The 22,985-nt window shown below is 42.5% G+C and overlaps 1 protein-coding gene across 6 annotated transcripts in view; it reads right to left on the bottom strand.

Moving 5' to 3' along the window:
- PKHD1 (PKHD1 ciliary IPT domain containing fibrocystin/polyductin) overlaps window positions 1-22,985 on the bottom strand; it is a 254,467-nt gene that overhangs the window by 226,278 nt on the left and 5,204 nt on the right. For all 6 annotated transcript variants that reach the window (XR_008974692.1, XM_057427481.1, XM_057427480.1 and 3 more), the window contains exons 4-18: window positions 21,874-22,018; window positions 20,849-20,948; window positions 15,139-15,196; window positions 13,733-13,811; window positions 11,451-11,525; window positions 10,459-10,523; window positions 9,410-9,449; window positions 8,669-8,739; window positions 6,739-6,840; window positions 6,375-6,470; window positions 5,167-5,302; window positions 4,190-4,304; window positions 3,057-3,332; window positions 2,225-2,314; window positions 1,139-1,232 (exon numbers count right to left, since the gene is read on the bottom strand). Coding sequence is in view for 5 of the 6 variants with exons in the window: in XM_057427481.1 (XP_057283464.1) it covers window positions 1,139-1,232; window positions 2,225-2,314; window positions 3,057-3,332; window positions 4,190-4,304; window positions 5,167-5,302; window positions 6,375-6,470; window positions 6,739-6,840; window positions 8,669-8,739; window positions 9,410-9,449; window positions 10,459-10,523; window positions 11,451-11,525; window positions 13,733-13,811; window positions 15,139-15,196; window positions 20,849-20,948; window positions 21,874-22,018 (1,542 nt within the window). In the remaining variant the exon portion in view is untranslated. The remainder of the gene's footprint in view (window positions 1-1,138; window positions 1,233-2,224; window positions 2,315-3,056; window positions 3,333-4,189; window positions 4,305-5,166; window positions 5,303-6,374; window positions 6,471-6,738; window positions 6,841-8,668; window positions 8,740-9,409; window positions 9,450-10,458; window positions 10,524-11,450; window positions 11,526-13,732; window positions 13,812-15,138; window positions 15,197-20,848; window positions 20,949-21,873; window positions 22,019-22,985) is intronic.

The following is a 22,985-nucleotide window of genomic DNA, read 5'->3' as shown; positions in this document are numbered from 1 at the left end:
TCATCTTTTAACATTATCTACATTTTATAATCACCAATGAAAATACAAGTTCTTGTTCTTTGTGTTGTTTGTTACACATTTATTTTTATTCCCACTGTACTATTGAACTATTATTGGCTTTCAGCTTGTTTTTCTTTCTTTCGCTGGCAGAATTGTAGATTTGGGATCATAATAAAAATATCCAGTTGCTACTTTCATTTTTCTGCATAAAGCTTCCTTCCCTCTGCAATTAAAGTTAATTAATTATTATCCTCCACTAGAGAAATCAGTCACAAAATGTAAATATTACTGACTGGGACCTCTTCTCTCCATACCAAATACAAGAACATGATACAAAGTCTCCTACTTTTTGATAGGATAAGTATACTGTTATTGGTGTCAGACACAGAGAATGATTTGGGTTGCAAGGGACCTTTAAAGGCCATCTAATCCAACCCCCCTGCAATGGGCAGGGACATCTTCAACTAGATCAGGTTGCTCAGAGCCCCCTCCAACCTGGCAGTGAATTTTTTCCCAGGGTAGTGTATCTAAGAGCTCTCTGAGCAGCCTGTGACATTATTGCTGGAGTTCCCTTCTACTAGCATAGCTTTGTGATGTGAGTAACGCCTTCAATGTTAGAAAATGATTCTTGATAATTTAAATATGTTGGGTATTTTTACAAAAGCAATTGATGTTTTACACTTTGCCTGGCCAGTCAAGTATACCACAGATATTTGCACTGTTTCACTTTCAGTCATCAAGAAACATCAAAAGGAAAGACCTGCAGAGTCAGAATCAGCACTTTCCACAACCTGAGCTATAGCTATGGGCTACACCAGATTTGCTTCCCCAGGAGACATACTGAAACATGACTAATTTCACATGCCCTAGAACTTGCTTATTTTGTTTCTACCTAATGTTTCTAATAACTAAACATATCACCTGCTTTGATAAGTGTGTTACAATATGTCATACAACATATTACAGAAAGAATCATTATTAATCGTGTTGGTTTTGATATTAATTCCATAAACATATGTATACATTTAAACTTATTAAAAATGTAAATTTACAGTAATTAAAAGTTTAAAGCATGTTTAATTCACAAAAGGAAATAAATTCTCACAGTAAATAATAATTATTTCTCACAGATTGGTACCTTCTTTCTCAAAGCCATCACGGAAAAGGATTTTAGCAGAAGTTGGCTCAGTTTCACATCCTACTGAAAGAAGTTCCTCTATTGCTGCTTGCACCTTTAAAAAAAAAAAATTAAGAAAATGAAAAGCAGTCATAGTACCAGGGTGTCAGGATCATTTCAGCAGACAGCTGCATCATACATATCACTACATTTTTCATAAGCTAGGGACTGGTGGCAAGAGAGCTCTGAACAACCATGTAGTCAAATGGTACAGAATAAAATTTAGCTCAGAGTATGAACTTCCATGTCTGACACACACTCTTCAGGTGTCCAGAAGCCTCCTGGTGCAGATGTCTTACATGAGCACCTCCATGCATCTACATCTACATGCCCCTCCAGGCTCTGTCAACTGTGTTGACTAGATGTCTAATGACTATCGTGGAGGTATCCCCCCAGCAGGGACAGGGCAGTGATCATCCTCCTGTATGCATTGCTGATGCCTCACTTCAAATACTGTGTTCAGTTCTGGGCCTCTCACTACCAGAGAGACATTGAGGTGCTGGAACAGGCCCAGAGAAAGGCAACAGAGTTGATGAAGGCTCTGGAGCACAGGCCTGATGAGGAACCGCTGAGGGAACTGAGGTTATTTAGTCTGGAGAAGAAAAGGCTGAGGAGGGACCATACTGCTCTCTACACCTGCCTGAAAGGAGGTTGCAGTGAGGTGGGGGTTGGTCTCTTCTCCCAGGTAACAAGCAATAGGACAAGAGGTAACAGCCTCAAGCTGCACCAAGGGAGGTTTAGGTTGGATATTAGGAAAAATTTCTTCACAGAGAGGGTGATCAGGTATTGGAACAGGCTGCCCAGGGCAGTGGTGGAATCACCATCCTGGGAAGTGTTCAGAAAATGTGTAGATGAGGCCCTCAGTGTCATGGTTTAATGATGGACTTGGTAGTCCTGGGGTAATGGTTTGACTTGATGATATTAAAGATCTTGCAAAAGACCTTTATCTCAGGTTCTGGGCCAAATGCTTAACAGTAATCAAGTACCAGAGCTCCATCAATGACACCCCTCCACTAGATGACTGGGTGTCTGTTTAATGATACCTACCTGGTGAGCTGTAGCATTTGTGGGGATCATTCTGCGCAATGTGTTATTCCAGGAGATACTGAAATACCCTGTACCAGACACAGTCAGCACCTGGCAAGCAAAGGAGGAAACAAATAAATGAAAACAAATACAATCTGCATGAGACTCACAGATTTCAAAGCTGGTATCTCCTAATGAGGAGGTTTTATGGCCAGTAATTTGACTTTTTAAGCCTCTATACATCAAGAGTACCTTCTGCTCTTAAACTACTCTTGTCCTTCATGGTCTCTTCTGACGCAGGCCTTGAGGTCCTGTTCTTATACTAACATGAGCACAAGGGATACATGACCTGTGCAGACACACTGGCAGCCACAAATTGTCCCTAAGGCTTTCACTAGAAGTTTTAGGGTTAAACCACCAGGAAAAATTTCCATCTCTGATGCTCTGAATGCTGAGCATTTCATCAAGATGAAAGTTTCAATCATCTGACTGCAATGTAAATTGACCAAATAACACAAACTGAGTATCACTAACAAGGGGAAACAAAAACTATCCCAAACTTGCATTAATTAGCAATAGTTAACAAGGTGAGGTGTTAATGTGTGAGATAAAACCCGAGGCAATTCAGCATTGCTTACATTTTAACACATGAGCAGAGCATAGGGTTTACCTATGCCCACCAATGTTTGTAAAAACCACAATCACCTTCAGCTCAATGTTATTCCCATTAACTATCGCAGCAGTTTAAAACAAATCTAGCACCAACAAGGCCTTTACAATTAGGATTGGCTGCCATCCACATCAACTGAATCAGGGCTAGTCCAGCTCTTAGGATCAAGCACACAGCACTAACCTGCACTTCTGGAAGACGCAAGGCATGAGCACGAATTTCATGTCTCTCGATGTAGTAGTTGTTCACCACGTGGGGATTCAGCCATGTGTTATGTATTTGGACTCCAACTCTCATCCCATTGCTGGGTGCCTTTCCATGATGCAACGCTTCCAGGTAGTACCTTCTTTGAGCAGTTAGCTCGATTTTTTGGGATTTTGGCTGCCATTGCTCACTCCAGTTCTTCACCCACTTCTTGGACCACTCTGAATTGCCAGCAGGGAGAGAAGCTATTTTCACCTGTGTCCAGAACAACCAAATCAATCTGTTAGAAACATTTCTGCAGCCCTAAAAGACACTATGACCAATACCACAGGTCCAAAAAAAAAACACACTCTTGTGCTTATAGCTGATAGCAATGGCTTGGTGGTTGACACATTTTTTCCTGTCTATGGGGAAAAGCCATCATCTGAAAAGAGCTTTGGTTTAGAGTTCATTACCATAAAGAAGATAATTGTTACAGCTGACCCTAGCCCTAACAACAGTTCCCTATGCAGCTTCTAATAGATTAGTTCAGTTATACATCACGTCTTCCAAATACAAAAGAAAGAACTATGTCTGCAGCCTTCTGAGATGTAGTATGAACCATTAATAAGACCAGTAATGCTACTTTTTTTTTTAATAGATAACTTCTTTATATTTCTTCTAGCCCTGTTCAGTTAGTAGGCTTAAAAATAACCCACAAAAATAGTTCACCTTCATTTATAGCAACCTCTCAGCTTTACAAAATTAAGGACCAATGTTTCCAGAGGGCAAAATTTCAACAGGCAAAAAAGGATGCAAACTGAGGAAGTCAAACAACAAGTTTCCTGGTTCCCTTGTACAGATCATTAGCAATGGGGATGCGCTCAACTAAGGAAAAATGTCTTCCAGAAAAGATATTCAAAGGCTCTGGATGCACGAATGAGTTTTTAGTAAACTGAGAGGCTGATAAGGCCAATGTAAAACACCAAATTTAATCATACAGATTTCACTCTGCAACAGACTTATAGTAAGGGACAATTAGCAAATTAACACTGGGAAAGCACCTACTTATGATTCTAATTAAAACTATTTCCTAGCTTCCTCTCATTTTTTTTCTCTGCCAAGAGTAATACCTTATGTTCTGGATCTTGGGACAAACTGAAGTAGAGAGATGCTGGACCATCTGCCTGAATCCAGAAGGTGTAATTGTTGGTCTCAGGAGCCACAAAAAATCCGCGAAGCCTAGAGCTAAGTAAAAGCAGACTAGAGCTAAGTAAAAGCAGAATATACAAATATTATAATATACATAATATACAAAAAAGTTACTGCAAAGAAAACCCAGCCTCACATGTCACTTCCACACATACAACAAATAACAAGGAAAGACTGAGACCAACTTATAACAAAAACTCAGAGACTGTAAAACTGAAGAAAGCCCAAAATGACCCATTTTCACACTAAATGCTGTTTAAGCTTTACAGAAGTTCTAAAAAACAACAACAAAAAAAAACAACTCTAACAGCTCCATGAAAATAAGTATGGTTTTCTTGTTGGTCACTTTTCTCAAGCAAAGTCTTAACCCTGAGCAGGCATGAAAAGGATCAAAATCATGCAGAAGTTCAACTGAGAAAAACACAGAAAAGACAGAAAAATGAAAACATTTATGCGTATTGCACAGCTTCTCAAGGGCATATCTGAAGAGGCAATGGGCAGCAACATGGTTCACATATTTTTGCAGCTTGGGGAAAAGATTATTTCCATTAACTCCACCTGTGCTACAGCTGAGGAGCTGGCCCTCTACATCTGTCTGGAGCTCCACCCAAAACAGTCTCTAACTGGAGCTCCTTCTACCTCTGCAGCAATTTCTTTTGTGGTATTTGAGCACATCTAGCCCAGGTAGAGCAGAAATACTGAGTGAAAGCAAAAGGAGGAAATACAAAGCACTTCACTGCATATTTTGAGGTTTGAAAGGACCTTGGAGCAGGTTTGTTTTGATTTATAGGAACTATGCAGTAATGCTCAGCTATACAGAGCTGTCAGGTGTTATCACCTTAACACTGCTAAGGGTAACTTCTCCATGGCTTCATGTCTTTTTAAGATCATTGAGTACCTGAAGGACTTCTTTTCCCCAGTCAGAAATCCTACTGGGGAGCTGGCATTATGTACAAACTGCCATCTATACCCAGGACCTGCTTCTGTGAGATCAGAGGCATCATCCCAGACTTCAAAGACAAGACCTCTGTTTCCTAGAAAGTTAAAACAAAAGCGTTCTCAGGAGCAGACAAAAAAAAAACCAAGAGCACATTCTAGAACCAGTGGTGCAAGAAGGCAGCCCAGAACAGAATATTTCAATAATAAACTGTTTCTGTTTGAGGGCCTATTTTCAGTCAAAGGCAAAGCACAGATCTTGCTTTAAGGAACTTGCCCTACCTTGAAATTCTCCACCCAAAAGAACAAAAATCTGTAGAGGGTAGAGCATCCAACCAAGCTCACATCTGCTTTTACAGGAAAAGGCACTGAGATTACTCAGAGCCAAAATGCCTCATTTCATGCGCAATAATTTTCTACTGCAAAGTTCCATTCAAGTGGTCTCCACAGAAGCTTCTACAGCAGCTCTAGTTCAGCTATCCTTCCTCTAAATATCACCCATACTTTTACTCATTATTTTCCACAGCCCAGCACACCAGGCTGGTCTTCCTCCCACCATCACCCATCTATAAGTGACAAGCTGCGCTCTCCGCCTTGCCTTTCTTTTTGCCAGAGAATCAGAATATTTCGGTTAGAAGGGACCTTTAAAGGTCATCTAGTCCACCCAACCTGCAATGAGGATCAGGCTGCTCAGAGCCCTGTCCAACCTGTCCTTGAATATTTCCAGGGAAAGGATATGTACCACCTCTCTGAGTAACATGTGCCAGTGTTTCACCACCCTCACCAACAGTTTCTCCTTTGCATCTAGTCTGAATCTATTCTCTTTCAGTTCAAACCCATTACCTCTTGCCCCAGGTCTTATTAAAAAGTCTGTTGCCATCTTTCTTAAAACCCCCCATTAGGCACTGTTCTAAGGTCTCCTTGGAGTTTTTCTCCAGGCTGAACAACCCCAAATGTCTCATCAGTCTTTCTTCACAGAAGAGATGTTCCACCCCCCCCAACCACTTTTGTGACCCTCTTCCCCATCATACCTCAGAGAAACTGGTTTCATGTTGAAGCAGACAGTGTTTTGCAAAACCTTGTTTCTTGGCTGCACTCATCACCAAATGATTTCTGCTCTCTATTTCCATGTGTGTTTGTTGGGACCATTTAGTTGCTTGAATACTGTACCTGGCTGGGGGGCACCAAGCCTCTTGCCCTTGATGACAGGCTCAGTGGTGCATCTGATTTGCTTGGGAGAGACATGCTTGACTTCACAGGGGACACCTAGCAGCAGGAAAAGGAGACAGGTGCTTTGTGAGGCTTGGAACACAGCTGAGCTGCGTCATAAACCCATCTCATTGCCAAAAGGAGTCAATATTTCAGTAAAAGCCTGGGCTTGTGATATCATGCAAGAAACTGGCCCATGTCCACAGTCAGAATAGCTGGATCTTCTGGATGATGAGTCCTAAAACTCCTGCCTTGTTGAGTTTTGTGATCAGCACCATGACTACTGTATTGAAAAAAAAAACATCTCACACATTTCTCCTCTTACCTGCAACAGTGACCTGCACCGGCTCCTCAAAGAAATCCCCCGTGACAGTGATGTCAGTCCCTCCTCCAAGACTCCCACCAGCTGGGAACACAGAGCTTATCTCTACAGAGGAAAGAAAATCAGAATCTGAAAACAAGCATTGAAAAGGTCAATCCCAGCCCTATTTCTGTAAATGCCAGCAGTGCACTTGCACTATTTCCAGCCAAAGCAGGCTCCTGTGAATGAAGCAGGCATCTCACTGCTCCTTCACGGGTTTTTTGGCAAAGGCTGGGATTACACCAGGAATGAACAACGTGGATAATTTGGCCGCATGACAGGAGAAACACTGCAATGCTTGGACTGTTACTTAGCAGTGGCTGCATGTGTCATGCTTAGTCTGCAGAACTGTATATTCTGTGTTGTGGAGGAGCTCTGCAAAAAAACCTTGCAAAACTTTTAATCCTTTTGACCTTCTCTGACTCGCTTCCCAATTTAGCCTATAGGTTTATATGTTACAACACTTTCCAATTGTCCTTTGGGATTCAGAGACATAAGGAAAGAGCTGAACATCTGACATCTGAGTGTCCTCACCATGACAGTCTTTCAGAATTTATCCATTATAGTCATGCCTTTCCGCACTAGAAACCCTTTTTTCTTTGATGACATTACTCACTTTGATGTTTTATTGTAGCCACTCAATCATACTTATATAGTTCTGAAACAAAGACTGATACAAAAGGTGAGTGACCTTGGTCTATATCTGTCTTTTTTTGTTTGTTATTAGTTTATCTGGTATTTAAACTTTACTTTTACAATGTTAACCACTGGCCAGCGCAGTAGTCAACTGGATAGATCTGGCAGATCTTGTTTCTGATAGTGTTCTCCCAACAGCCAGCTTCATGCAGGTTTATTTCGTTTTACTGTGCCTCAATTGGCAAATAGGGACATAAAATTACCCCTCTTTACAAAGTGCTTTACTTTTATAGGCAAAACAAGCTATATGCTATAAAGAATATGGAAAACACAGACATGCATTGGCAATTTTTTTTTAACACTTTTGAACAAAACTTCTGAGGTACGGAGCGTAAGGGACTAGTGCATTCATTATGTTAATTTCAGCCAGTCTTGATGGGACCCTCTTGGTGACCAAGTGGTCTTTCACCTTTATGTAACCTCTGACTAAGGACAAAGGCTGCCCTGTGCTCTGCAGTCCCTTATCCCCTGCTTCTGCTTTTGGACAAAAGCCTTGCTGAATCTTGGACACTACTTGCATGACCATAATCTTGACCGAGTGCTCAAGATTTCGTTGTCTGTTGTCTATAATAAAGGTAGAAATGCCATGTGGAGATTACTATTGTTAATGTACAATAATTATATTTTTTTAATTAATGGATGCAGTAACTTGCCTAAACCATTTATCTAGAATTCAGTTCTTGGAGGGGCTGAACAGCATCCCCTCCTTATAGCTGATGTAGAATCTATCTCACCTTAGGGTCCGCATTTCTAAAATATCAACCTTACGAAACACAGCGTGATTTAAAGGGAGAAGTTTCTCAAGATGCAGGATCTCAAGTCTATAACTGATCTTACATGAAAAGGAACAATAAAACAACATTATTCCAAACCCTGCCATACTGCTGTTCTCTGGCTGATTGTCTCAGGTTAGGCTGACCTAACCTGAAAGTTCAAACATGTCCCTGCCTGAAAGGAATACTAACTCTCTGGGGATGCAGGATACAGCCCATGGCAGCACACCCAACCTTAGCACATAAATCTGGTCTTGAATTTTTTATCTGTAGCATTTTGTGTAGTCAAGCCCATACCACAGGAGTGTCACACCCAAAGTGAGGACACAACAGGATTACTTCCTTGAGAAAAGGAACAGTGAGAGGTCTTTTCTCAGGCCATTGCCAAAAGACAGCGCCATCAGTTATGTGGATCAGTGCAATACCTGAATGTGTTTGATACAAGAAGAGCTCCTGTTTGGCACTGATGAGCCAAGCACCTTTGTGTACTGCTGACCTGCAAGAAAGAGAAAATGCCTGAGGGATCCTTGGCCATTTAAGTTAAAGTAGACCTTCTTTTGGCAGAGCAGGACACTCACTTTCCAAAGAAATAGTAGAACATTTCTGTAACATCCAACACACCTTTCACTAGCACATTAAGGCATGGATTCAAGAGACTCCATTAGATAGCTGAAACTTTTTATTAGAAGTACTATCCCACTTTGACACTGTCAAAACACATTCTTATCGTATCCTTTTATGGCTAAATTCTCTCCCATTTTGATGAATATTTAAAAGCGAGGTGAGAGGATTTTATTCATTTATTTTTTATTTTATTTATTTATTTATTTTATTTATTTATTTTGTGATTTTATTTTATTTATTTTATGATTTTATTCATTTATTTTTTTATTTTATTCATTTATTTTTATTTTAGCAGATGACTTATGTTTTGGGCACTGAAACTAAAGTATTAAAAAACAAAGCAGAGATGCTTTGGGAGAGATGGCTTTTTTTCTCCCTTTTCATTCCCAATCTGATGATCATCTTAAGATAGCAAAACCTCATTTCTAAGCAATGATATGCAGGATTCAGTGAAAACATTACGTACTTATCCTAGATCAAATGCAGCTGTGTCCCCATGCAAAACCACAGAAAGAGAGGGAAAAAAATATTCTTTTACTCACTTTCCTTTGTTAAAAACAGAGAAGCTGACATTGTGGGACCCTGGAGGAAGGAAAAGTAATACGCTTTATGGCAGAAGTGTGTAGGGCTTCATGAAGAGTGCATCCTATCAAACAATGCCCAGGTCTCCTGAGCCTGATTATCCTCTTCCTCACACTTTCTTACAACAGTGTAGTTGCGTTAATTTCAGCAGAGTATGTGTGTGCAGAAACTGAACCAAATAACAGCTTAAGGATCTTAGAGCCTTAGACTTCAGGTAGGCACTATACTGTAGGATTACATATCTAAACCTACAAGCTGAATGTCAGGAACAGGGTTTGGTTGTCTAAACATAGAGTGCTTCATGTCATTTTAGACCTTCTGTATCCTAACTGACCTCATTTGCCATGCTAGGAAGGTTCAGATCTCTTTCGAGACCTCCATTAACACTGACATCCCATTGGAGAGCTCCTAGATACCCAAAGATATCTCAAAACCTTAGAACCTCAGGCTATTGATGTTTGCCATCAGTGCCTACATGAGAGCTAGGTATAAATTTCTGTTTCAAATATTTAACTCGGATAATCTTTCCCAAGTAGAAAGCTTGCTGCTCAAAGCCTCCAAAAGAAATCAGAATCTTCTTTAGAGTGCTTAGAAGCAAAGAAAAATGAAAGGGATCCAACCTGTTACCAGAGAGACCATGGATACCACCAAATTTATTCCTCTAATAAAACAGAAAAGGTAAGGTCTGTCACATACAAAAAAGATTAAAGTAAAAGTAATAAGCAGCAAAGACAACAAATCACGCTGCTGCTGTTATTGTTCACATCATTACATGGTTTCACTTGAGCACTGCACTTGTTTTTCTCCAAGGCTGTGAAGAGGATGCAAATCATTGCATTGACTATGATGAAGACTTGCAAGACTTGATGTAAAGTAGTTATTGTGGGCTCAGCTCTGAGCCACAGTCTTAACACTGGAAACAAAAGAAACTCATGACTGACACCCTTCCTCTACCCTCTGGAGTTGCAGGAATAGCAGAAACCCATGATTTTGTCCACTTGCCACCAACCTATGTGGTTCCCTTCCACCCGGCATTGCAGGGTTCCCAGTCCATCTTCTGCCTGAATAGGGTAGCTGTGGAGAAACAAAGGATTTTGCTGAGCCTTGGGAGGAAAAGAAAGCAAAATACAGTGAGAATCATCTAACCAAGAAAATACGTGGGCTAGATCTAAACTAGTTAGACTTGGCTCCCTTTAGAAACAAGTAACAGGTGAGATGGAAGAGGAACAACCCATCTCCCCACTGAGAGTCAAGTGCTCAGCAGCTTAGGAGGGTATCTCCCAGCTTGACATAGTGCTCCATCTTTGCCCTTTTACCCTTGTTTCCAGTAGCTGATCCTACTGATGACCTTCAGAACCACCATATGAAATAAAAGCTGAGGAAAGACAAGTCCAGGCACAACTGAGGATGAAAAGGAGGACACGCTTTTCCCCTCTACTTGCTTATCAGCATGTCCCTCATCTGAAAAGAGGAACAGGTAGCAATTAAAACAGATATGCTTGCATTAGACTAAAATTCTGGAGCCAAGGAATGATACAAGTCCCATTATAAACTCACATTTTCATTGAAGTCCCCCTCCTGAGAGCCAGGAATAATTTTACAGTGCAATAAGAGGGTCCACTGAGGACCCCAGGAGAATTAGCACTGATTTCTGTGGAAGCAGGTTTTCTCCTGGTTCCCTGTAAAAGCAATTTCCCCTTTTCCATGGAAATGACTACCATCTTTTGAAGTCTAAAGAATTGAATGGAACAGATGTGGCCAGGGCATAGTGTATCACCTCCAGGCCAGAAAACAGGCCCCAGGAATGCCTGGTTAGGTATGGTTAGAGCCACAGAGAGCCAGTAGCCCTCACCCACCGATGTCAAAGACCATAAGATCATCTCCCCATGATCTCTCTCCACCTTAACCCAAAGAGCTCCTTCAAAAACGAAGAACTAATTTGTACACAAGACGTGCTGAGCCCTTGTACCAACACAAACCAAAAGTAAGTCAATAACTGACATGCTTCCAGTTTGTCTGTCAGCAAAAGAGCAAAGGCTGGTCCATCCATCTCCTTCTGCCACAAGGATAGCTGGCCTGGGTGAAAAATAAACAGGAAAGATGAGATATGAGGTGACATAGATAAAGCTTCACAGATAAAAATCTGATTCTGCTAATATTGGAGCAAATGTTTTCAAATGGGAAGGAATTTCTCCTTACTTTTATCTAACATTTATTAACCTAGAAAACCAGACAAGCCCTAATCTCTTATCTATTCACCTGCGAAGTGTATTCCCCAAATACTATGAGAACTGCACCTCTGTAAAGGTGACAAGCCCATCTTCTAGACATCCATGACAGTTCTTTATGATCCAATACCTCCTCCCTGTAGGGAAGGGTTGGTAGTCTGAACTTCAGGAGGGCTATACTCACCCCTGCCTTCCAGAAGAAGCAGGCAGCACAAGTACAGAATCGTGCTTGTACAGTCATACTGCTTCAAGATGCAGCTCAGCCATTCCTTGATTTCAATGAGGAAAAATGTAACAAACAACCTCTGCTGAAATCACCCAAGCTCCTAATAGCAAATTCAAGCAAATCCCCACCTTACAGAACCAATATGGCAAGGGATAACTTCCACTAGATAGGAGGAATCAAGTGGGAGCAATAAATTCACAATAATTAGCATAATAAGCAAAGGTTGGCAATGTTTCTTTGAGAATTAACAGGCAATTAAGGAAAATATGTCATTAAAACCTGTAATGCAAGCCCATGCTTCAAAGTGTAGTTTTATGAAGTTTTAATAAAAATAGTTTGCTTTTATTAACACAGCTTGCTGAGAGCGAGATATCTTTCAAACATGAACAGAAAAAAAAACATCAGTGCTGTGAAATGTCTGTTTCAGCATCATTGGACCATTGCATCCCATACAGAGTGTGGAAAAGGGTGCAGAACACACTTGAAAGTACAAAAACTATTGGTGCTTGCTCCAAATCCTGAATCACTGGAACTGAGCAACAGACTGCTCTGGTCACGTTCAAGTCCCCACCTGGTATGTATTTACTGGCACACCAAAAATGGGCAAAGTATTCATGTGAAGCTACAGCGTGAATGTCTGGTATGTAAAGACTTTGAGGCCATTTCCTCTTTGACGATAGTGTTGTTAAGCTGTAAATTAGTAATCTTGCAATGGAGCATGCAGGCACGTCCAGACTGTAGTCAGACAGACCAGCCTTTCATCCCACTGATCAAAGGTTTCACAGTGCCACTAGAGTCAGGTGAAACAATAACTAATATCTAACGAAGGATACTAATGTGCATCCAGCGAGAAAAAGTGTAGGGCTGACAAGTGGGTGCAGCTGGTAAGGCAGGAATCTGCACTGGACTCTCATTCATGGTGGCAGACAATTTAATTACTTGGCAAGGGACATTTCCGCTCAAACTCATAAATAGTTAAAAAGCATCTAGTGGTCAAATACCTGCTGCTACAACTAATATTTCTAACTACTGAGAACATACACCTTCCCTGGCTACTGAAATGATAGCTAAAATGCCAGCACAGTAACTATAGATTAATAGTTTACTTTTAAATGCTCACTTGGGGTTAGTTTTTCACTGCCATTGACACTCATGCAAGGAAATCATAACTCAGTAGTGAGAACACTTCCATACATATGGAAATACATATGACAGACAGCGGAGTCAGTGTTCATGCTCATTCTAAATTCACCGGGCTTAAAGTGCTTCTGTCCTGAAGTAAATGTTTTAAATCTATCTGCTTTCTTCTGTTGCATGTAACTACAGAAGCAGCAGAAAATGAAAACCTTTGAGAACAAGGAAATGACCAGAGAGGGTTTAAAGCAGTGAACAACAAAGCCTTTGTCTCAAAATACTTCTGCTTTGTCTTCGGAATCACCAGAGCATCTGCTTCAAGCTAACAGTTTTTCTAAAAATGCAAATGGAAGGGAAAATTTATTTAACTTTTAGCTTCTGACATTATTTTAATTAGTTAAATTTTAATTTGCTATCCAAAGTAAAATCTACAGCAACCAGATGCAATTACAGTACAATTCACACTGAGCTGTGATTGACTGTGCTGCCAGTAAACAAACCAACTAGCTTAATGGACCAGTTGCAATTAGATTAACAAAGTTTGCTGGAGCCCAACTCATGAGCTGCAATAAACCACAAAGGAAGTAAATGGCAATTGTGGGCCAACTGGTTGCAATTTATTGCTGTCAAGGAGGTTGATGTTAGAAATGCCAGTTTACAGGGACTGGGTCAGAAGGCTGCCTATGTGTAATTACCCATCAATATAATCCACATTGAAGTCCAGGGTCTCATATCTTGCAGCAATTGTCTTCCCATAAATCTCTATTAAATTTCCTGTTTAAAAGGAAATGGAAATTGAAAGGAGACTTAAAAGCAGATAACTTATTTTTAGAGTTTCTGAGCTGAACAAAGAAAATTCTTGTTTTTTACTAATTTTGCAGAGAGGCGCCTCACTGGATGCACTGATGGCTACTCTCAGCTTCTACAATAGTTCAAAGTGAATTTCCACTTAATTCAGTTTTCCCAAAACACACACCTTTGCTTCCCACAAAAAAGTCCATTCCTGACTTTTTAGCAGATCTAGTATTTACACTGAGAATACATTTTCCTCAACTCTTTTGTTAACTAAACCCCACATTCTAACACCATTCTATAGTAGAATCTCATGAGGCAACCAAAATTACATCATCAGTGCACTAGACAGGGTCAAGGTCCAACAAAGGACCTCACCATATACATGGTCAAGCTGAATCACTCACAACACTCCCTTGACCACATTGGGTGACAGTTTGGTTCAGTTGCCTGTGTAGGGTTACCTTAAACCATTTGAGGCATTCTGTTCTCCCAGTGTACCTCCAAAAAGGAATGAGTCTTTGTAGTTGTGTTGTATCTACCTGCTCCAGGCAGGCCACTCATGCTCCAGGACACCTCAAATAGCACTAGACACTTAGTGTTACTCTAGTGTTCTTCACTTACTACCCTGGGAGGTCAAACACTGTTACCACAAAGAAACTTCCATACAGACACCCTAAAGCATGGCATGAGAATCTGGAGCTGCACTGCCTCTGAAAATCTCTGGAAACGAGGGATGGACTTAGACTGAGGAACATCTATGTGAGCTGCAGGATCCACTGTTAAGAGACCAAAATGTTTTGATTGAGCTTAACTTGGGAAACCAGCATTTCAGTATTTCTCTAAAGCAGCCTGCAAACACAAACAGAATAGAAATAGGAGAAAAAAGGTCTTCTATACACCAGTTAATTGTGCAGACCAAAACCAGTGACCATCATCTCATGTAACTTTAAAGTCTGATCTAAAGCGCCATTAACCAAAAGGTCTGTATGGCATTATAATATCACCTAATAGCTAATTCTTCTTAAAACTGTTGCTAAATAAAGTCAGATTACTCAGTTTAAATTGATTAGATCTGTTGAACATCTCTCAGGCAGAACTGGGCTGCCAAATGTACCAAATAAACTGGTCACTGTGTGCTACTCTCTACCCTTGTGCAAACCCATTTCTGTGTTCAGCATGAGCTTAGACATTAAGTTCCGGAGGTGCCCATTTTAATCCCCAGCAAGACAGACCCCTCATAAGGAGAAAGACAGTATGGAAGCTCAGATAATTAAAGTGGGCTCCAGCTTAAAGAGAGGTCCTGTACCTGGGATGCCAGATGGTGGACTAATTTGGTAAACCACAGGTGTCTGAGCAGCAGAGAACTGTAAAGAGAAATTTGTAGTTAAATGGCAGTCATTTTCGCAGCAGTCCAACAATATCTGATTACACATTGCTCAGCAGAGTCAGCAACCACGTTTCAGAGACTTCAGAGTTGATCTTTGAAGCAGAGCCCTGTTCTGGGAAGGGAGTAAAGAGCAAATATCTCCTTCTTACCCCATCCGCATTCAGAGTATGGCTTACTGCTATTTTAGCATCCTCTTTTGCACCTAAATTGTCCACCCTGGCTTGAGTAAATTCCAGAAGATACAGTTTAATACACGATAAAGCTAAGCCATGCTTTATCTGAAGTTGAGACCTCCATTTCATCTTACATTATGGCACCATTTTTGTTCCCAATAGTATAATCTTGAAAGCTATTTCAACATCATATAAGTGAAATGCTTCAGCTGGCCTTTAGCAAGCTTGTTGCAGCGTAGCAAAGAAAATGTTTATCTTGGCCCATCTTAATGAAGTAGAATACATCAGAGGTGTTTTTGTGAAAGCGCTACCTTGACCTCTGAGGGAGCAGCAAGGAAATATTGAAAATCTTCTATGGGGTACTATTTTTGACTTAGAGTTCAAGAAGGGGCAGAGAGATTGTGCTTTGAAGCAAGCCTCTCAGAAGATAGGGAGTACACAGGGATACTTTCCAAGTGGAATAAGGTCATCATCAACCTCTCAAAGTAGCTGAGACACATAGGTACCTGACCCAGCACATGCTTTGGCTGCATTTTCAACAAGTAAAGCCCCTTTTCTCCAGTTGACTCTTGACTTACAGATGCTGCTGTTAGCCCAATAAATAGCATAAAAAACTGAAAGGAGACCTAAATCAAATCAAAGACACGTTTGCACATATTGTTAGGGTTTTTTTTCAGAGCTTTCTTTGAACTCCGCTCCCTTTCAAAGCTCAGTCTTTGCCTTCCCTCCTCCTCATGGTCATATAAAAAATGAATGAGTAGCCATAAACTCCCTGTGGTGATGGCCACTTCTGAGAAGCAAAGGCGGCATCACACCATACCCTGGGCGGGAGCTGATGTGGAGAAGCAGCCAAAAGCAGCAGGAAAGCTAGGGCAACTGGCTGACACTAGTCTTCCGAGCTGTTCAGACTTGTTGCTGCCTGCAGCGGGCTTTTTCAATCTAATGTGGAAGCAAAATTAATTTTTGATACGCATAGCTCCAAGGTCCCAGCCCCAAAACAAAGAGACACATTGTGTTTTATTTAGCTTAGAATGTGCCTCATTAACAGCATCCCCTGGTGATTTTTCATCAACTCTCTAAGCTAGCTGAACCACCCAATGACTCTTTGGCTTTAATGTGCAATTTTCTGAACACGCTGGGTTTTCTTGCTTGATACTCAAAGTTAGCACAGAGGTGGGACGTGACTTCCAGGCACACCAGGCTTTGTCCCAAAACACACAGCCACGGTTAAGGATTCTGCCCTGCAAGAAACCCTGACACCACTGTCATTAATTGGTCTAATACCACCATATGCCACAACCTCTTGAGACAATGTGCCTTTACACTGAGAGCCAAAGGAAATACTGTTTGATGGGGGGGAGGAAGGGTGGAAGGGTAGCAAGCTCTCAAAGTAACTGAGCAGCAGATACAAAATCACAACTGAGGTTTGAGCTTTTGAAATCTTGCTCATCTTACATATGGAGAGGTGTCCTACACCTGAAGAGATACAATCATAGAATGGTTTGGGTTGGGAAGGACCTTAAGATCACCTAGCTCCAACCCCCCTGCCAGGGATGCCTCACACTAGATCATGTTGCCCAAGGCTCTGTCCAGACTGGCCTTCAACACTGCCAAGGATGAGGCATTTACTACTTTCTCTGGGCAATCCATTCCAGTGCCTCACCACCCTCACAGTAAAGGGCTCCTTCCTTATATCTAACCTGAACTTTCCCTGTTTCATTTTGGACCCATTATCCCTTGTCCTATCACTACAGTCCCTGATGAAGAGTCCCTCTCCAGATGTCCTTTCCTATAACAAGCTGTGCCCATGGGATTTATTCTTGCCTATGGTTACCTGCCAATGCAGACTGTTAGCTGCCACCCTACAGCTTGGAGGGTAACACCAAAATAAACCAGTATAGCATCTGCTGACACAATAGAGCCTTCTGAGTGTGTGGCTTAAGTGCAGAGACAGATTAACGTGGTGTCCTGGGTTCAGCAGTAGCAGTCATTTTTCTCCTTCTTGGTAGCTGGTGCAGTGCAGTGTTGTCGTGGTTTAAACCCAGTCAGGCAATTCGTTCACTCACCCCCCCCTTCTTTCCCTCCCCCTACTCCTGGAGGGACAGAGAGGAGAATCGAAAAGAATGCAACTCCCACGGGTTGAGATAAGAACACTTTAGTAACTAAGGTATAACACAAATCACTACTGCTACCACCAATGATAATAATGATAAAGGAAATAACAAGGGAAGAGAATACAACACCTCAGCACCAACCGACCGATCACTCATCCCCCAAGCCTGACCAAGCTCCGACCGATACCTCCTCCAACCCTGCAGACTCCCAGCCCTTCCGGCTAACTCCCAGTTACCTCCCGGGCATGACGTGCTGTGGTATGGAATACCTCTTTGGTCAGTTTGGGTCAGGTGTCCTGTCTCTGCTTCCTCCTGGCTTCCCCTCCCCCCTGGCAGAGCATGAGGCTCACAAAGTCCTTGGCCAAACCAAAACATCCTTGTTATCAGCTCTGTTCCCGAGCTGAAAGTCAAAACACTGCACTACACTAGCTACCAAGAAGGAGAAAAAATGACTGCTACTGCTGAACCCAGGACAAGTGTTTTGACTTTCAGCTCAGGAACAGAGCTGATAACAAGGATGTTTTCACAGTATCACAGTATGCTGGAGATTGGAAGGGACCTCGAAAGATCATCTAGTCCAATCCCCCTGCTGGAGCAGGAACACCTAGATAAGGTTACACAGGGATGTGTCCAGGCGGGTTTTGAATGTCTCCAGAGAAGGAGACTCCACAACCTCCCTGGGCAGCCTGTTCCAGTGTTCCGTCACCCTCACTGAGAAGAAGTTTCTTCTCAAGTTTAAGTGGAACCTCTTGTGTTCCAGTTTGTACCCATTACCCTTGTCCTATCATTGTTTGCTACTGAGTAGAGCCTGGCTCCATCCTCGTAACACTCCCCCTTTATATATTTATATACACTAATAAGGTCACCCTTCAGTCTCCTCCAAACTACAGAGACCCAGCTCCCTCAGTCTTTCCTCATAAGGGAGATGCTCCACTCCCTTAATCATCTTTGTTGCCCTGCGCTGGACTCTCTCCAGCAGGTCCCTGTCCTTCTTGAACTGAGGGGCCCAGAACTGCACACAATATTCCAGATGCGGCCTCACCAGGGCAGAGTAGAGGGGAAGGAGGACCTCTTTCGACCTACTAACCACCCCCTTCTAATACACCCCAGGATGCCATTGGCCTTCTTGGCCACAAGGGCACAGTGTTGGCTCATGGTCATCCTGTCGTCCACTAGGACCCCCAGGTCCCTCTCCCCTACACTGCTCTCTAACAGGTCGTTCCCCAACCTATACTGGAACCTGGGGTTGTTCCTGCCCAGATGCAGGACTCTACACTTTCCCTTGTTATATTTCATCAAGTTATTCCCTGCCCAACTCTTCAGCCTGTCCAGGTCTCGCTGGATGGCAGCACAGCCTTCTGGCGTGTCAGCCATTCCTCCCAGCTTAGTGTCATCAGCAAACTTGCTGATAGTACACTCAATTCCCTCATCTAAATCATTGATGAATATATTAAATAATACTGGTCCCAGTACTGACCCTTGAGGCACTCCACTAGTTACAGGCCTCCAACTAGACTCAGCCCCATAGACTACAACTCTCTGGCTTCTCTCCTTCAGCCAGTTCGCAGTCCACCTCACTACCTGATCATCCAGTCCACACTTCCTCAATTTAGCTCTGAGGATCCTGGGGGAGACTGTGTTAAATGCTTTGCTGAAGTCAAGGTAGACCACATCCACCGCTCTGCCACCATCCATCCACCGTGTTATTTCCTCATAAAAGGCTATGAGATTGGTCAAGCATGACTTCCCCTTGGTGAAGCCATGTTGACTGCCCCTCATAACCCTCTTATCCTTGATATGCCTTAAGATGGCACCAAGGATAAGGTGTTCCATCACTTTCCCAGGGATGGAGGTGAGGCTGACCGGTCTATAGTTACCCGGGTCCTCCTTCTTGCCCTTTTGGAAGACTGGAGTGACATTTGCTTTCCTCCAGTCCTCAGGCACCTCTCCCATTTCCCAAGACTTGGTAAAGATGATGGAGAGCGGTCTAGCAATGACTTCCTCCAGTTCCCTCAGCACCTGTGGGTGCATCCCATCTGGACCCATGGATTTATGGATGTCCAGATTGCTCAACTGGTCTCTAACCCATTCCTCATCGACTAAGGCAAACCGCTCCATTGACCTGACTTCATCTGAGGTCTCAGGGGTACAGGGCTCTTCAGGACTGCCTGCAGCAGAGTAGACAGAGACAAAGAAGGCATTCAGTAACTCTGCCATCTCTGTATCTTCTGTCACCAGGGCACCCATCCCGTTCATCAGTGGGCCTACATTGCCTCTGGTGTTAGTTTTACCTGCCATGTATTTGAAAAAGCTCTTTTTGCTGTCCTTGACCCTTCTCGCCAGGTTTAATTCTAAGGATGCCTTAGTCCTCCTAGCTGTCTTCCTACAACCTCTAGCAGCAGCCTTATATTCCTCCCAAGTGGCCAGCCCCTCCTTCCATGACCTGTAAACTCTCCTCTTCCACTTGAGCATACCCAGCAATTCCCTATTTAGCCACGCAGGTCTCCTGGCCCTCTTCCCTGACTTCCTACAGGTCGGGATGTTCTGATCTTGAGCTCGGAAAAAGCAATCCTTGAATGTCAACCAACTATCTTGGGCCCCTTTACCTTCAAACAGCCTTGCCCATGGGATTTCCCCTAGTTTTGGTTTGTCCAAGGACTTTGTGAGCCTCATGCTCTGCCAGGGAGGAGGGGAAGCCGGCAGGAAGCAGAGACAGGACCCCTGACCCAAGCTAGCCAAAGAGGTATTCCATACCACAGCACGTCATGGCCAGGATGTAATGGGGAGTTACCCGGAAGGGCTGGGGGACTGCGGGGTTGGAGGAGGTGCTTGGTCGGGCTGGGGGGGCGAGTTATTGGTCGGCTGGTGTTGAGGTGATGTATTCTCTTCCCTTGTTATTTCCTTTATCATTATTATCATTGGTGGTAGCAGTAGTGATTTGTGTTATACCTTAGTTATTAAACTGTTCTTACCTCAACCCGTGGGAGTTGCATTCTTTTTGATTCTCCTCTCTGTCCCTCCAGGAGTAGGGGGAGGGAAGGAAGGTGGGGGTAAGTGAGTGAACAAGTTACCTGACTGGGTTTAAACCATGACACGTGGACCCAGATTTCTGATTCAGAAAGACCTCTTAAGTCACCTATTCTACCTAGTGCCACTGATGAGTGCCTCAGTGCACTTAATTTTTTAAGGGACAGAAGGAGCATCCTGACTTCTTGTACTGACATTCAGACACACAATAAATGAGAGAGAATATTTCAACACATTCCCTGCGATACTAGGTCTCAAGTTTGACTCCAACACCTTGAATTAGTTATCATGACTTCATACTCGCTTGGTGGTTACCTTGAAAGTGAAGCTTTCTTTCTCCACCTCAGTCAGATTGTTAATCACACGTCCATTCAAGATCACCTCCACATAGTACAAACCTTCCTGGGGTGAAGACCTAGGTGCAAGAAAATGTGTTATGCTGTGTTCTTTTTATACAGATTTGGTTTATGTTTTTTAGGAAATGCCAGGCCCTTCACAGGTTCTCCATTTTTCGCAGGTCCACTGAGGTTTCAGTAGAGCAAAGCAAATTTACACTGTGAACCCAACCTTAATACATGTGAACCTGAACTCTAAAGCTACAATTTAAAAGAAGCTACAGTTAAGTGCAGAAGGTGATAAGACTTCAGAACTCTAACTTGTACATTAATGCAAAAAAGACAAGCTCATTAGACATGCTCAGACAATAATTGTTATTCATTAGTATTAAACTAACCCAGGGTTGCTTGGATCTACAGGGCATCTTGATCCTGGTTTGTAAACTAATGTTGCATCATTAATGCACACAGTTTCACAGCACAGCATTCAGCAGAAATAACTCCCAGCCAAATCATAGCAGCAAGAGATGGAAGAGCCCCATTAAGGTCACTTTTACAGCCTCTTGAGACACTCAATCTTCCAGTCAAAGAACCTTCTTTAAAGTTAAGACAGGATAGAAAACAGACAGCTTAGATTGCCCACCTGAAACCATTTGTTTCCTGCCATACTCACAACTTCTCTGTATGATCTTGAACGTGTCAGGGGCACCAAAAACTGGCAAAATTCCTGCCAAGACTTTCCTTGGCACTTCACAGCTAAGAATTAGATGTCTACAAACCATTGATGCTCTGAGTGTAGCCTCTCCAAGAAGACTCAGTCTGACTCCCGCACTAGGTTGCCTTGTGCTTCATTAAGTTGAAACAAGAATAAATGCAACACAGCTTGGAGGGCACCCACAAGAATTCCTTCAACTCCCAAACTGCCTGTACAGACACTGAAAGAAGATGAGGATCCTAGAAGACAAATGGTAAGGTCTCACCCCACACTAAGGTTGTGGATCATACCTTGTTCTGCATCTTATAGTGCATAAGTCAAAATGCAGAAGGGAGACATCACAGGGCAGCCTGGGCAGGTCTGGATTCACCAAGAACACCTGCAGATGGGATGCACTGGTTGAAGAGACACATTCTAGCTGGTCAGATCTTGAGCCTAAACAATCAAAGACAATCAGAAAAGCTCTGTGAGGACAGGATTAATCACGTTTAGTTGCACAACAAGCATTTTTAAATGTGCAACCTAACTTCTCTTTAAGGTCTCTGAACATTGCTCCTAATCTTTTTCTGTTTTAAATCACATTTGTGTAATTTCAAATTGTTTTGATTTAACCCCAGACAGCAACTAAGCCCCACACAGCTGCTCACGCACTCCCTACACTAGTGGGATGGAAGAGTGAGGGTAAAAGTGAGAAAATGCATGGGTTAAGAATAAAAACAAGTTAGTAATTAAAGAGAAATAATAATAATAAATGTGTGAGGAAAAGAAAAAAAATAGAGAAGAAAATAAAACCTGAGACAGACAAGTGATGTGAATGAAAATAATTGCTTACCACCAACTGACCAATGCACAGCCAGTCCCCAAGCAGTGGCCCCACTTTGCCAACCTTCCCCACTGGTTTTATTTCTAAACTTGATGTTATATGCTATGGAATATCCCTTTAGTCAGATGGATCACCTGTCCCAGCTATGTTTCCTCGCAAATTTTTGTGCACCTCCAACTTATTTGTTGGCAGGGTGGTGTGAGGAGCAGAAAAGGCCTCGGTGATGTATAAGCACTGTTCAGCAATAACTAAAGCATCTGTGTTTCAGCACAAATCCAAAACATGGCACCATACAAGCTACTGTGAAGAAATTTAACTCTATCCCAGCCAAAACCAGTACACACATAAACCCAAGTTCATCCCACAATGCAGCTGCATGGGGTTTTGCCTCTAATACAGTATTTGGTCTCTTTCACATGCATTCTACTGCAGAGATTGACAGATATTGGGAGTTGGAATTGCCTCAGCCATCTACACTGGAACATACACATGCCCACAGATACTTAAATCACCCACAAAACCAGTACCACTTGCCACAGTCTTTGCAGTTGCCAGTGCCTTGCATTGCTTTGCTGATAG

This window comes from Pezoporus wallicus, unplaced genomic scaffold, assembly GCF_028554395.1.
Source record: "Pezoporus wallicus isolate ANWC-B61680 ecotype Strahan unplaced genomic scaffold, APGP_CSIRO_Pwel_v1 contig_6464, whole genome shotgun sequence".
NCBI lineage: Eukaryota > Metazoa > Chordata > Aves > Psittaciformes > Psittacidae > Pezoporus > Pezoporus wallicus.
This window is presented reverse-complemented; position numbering and strand designations above follow the sequence as displayed.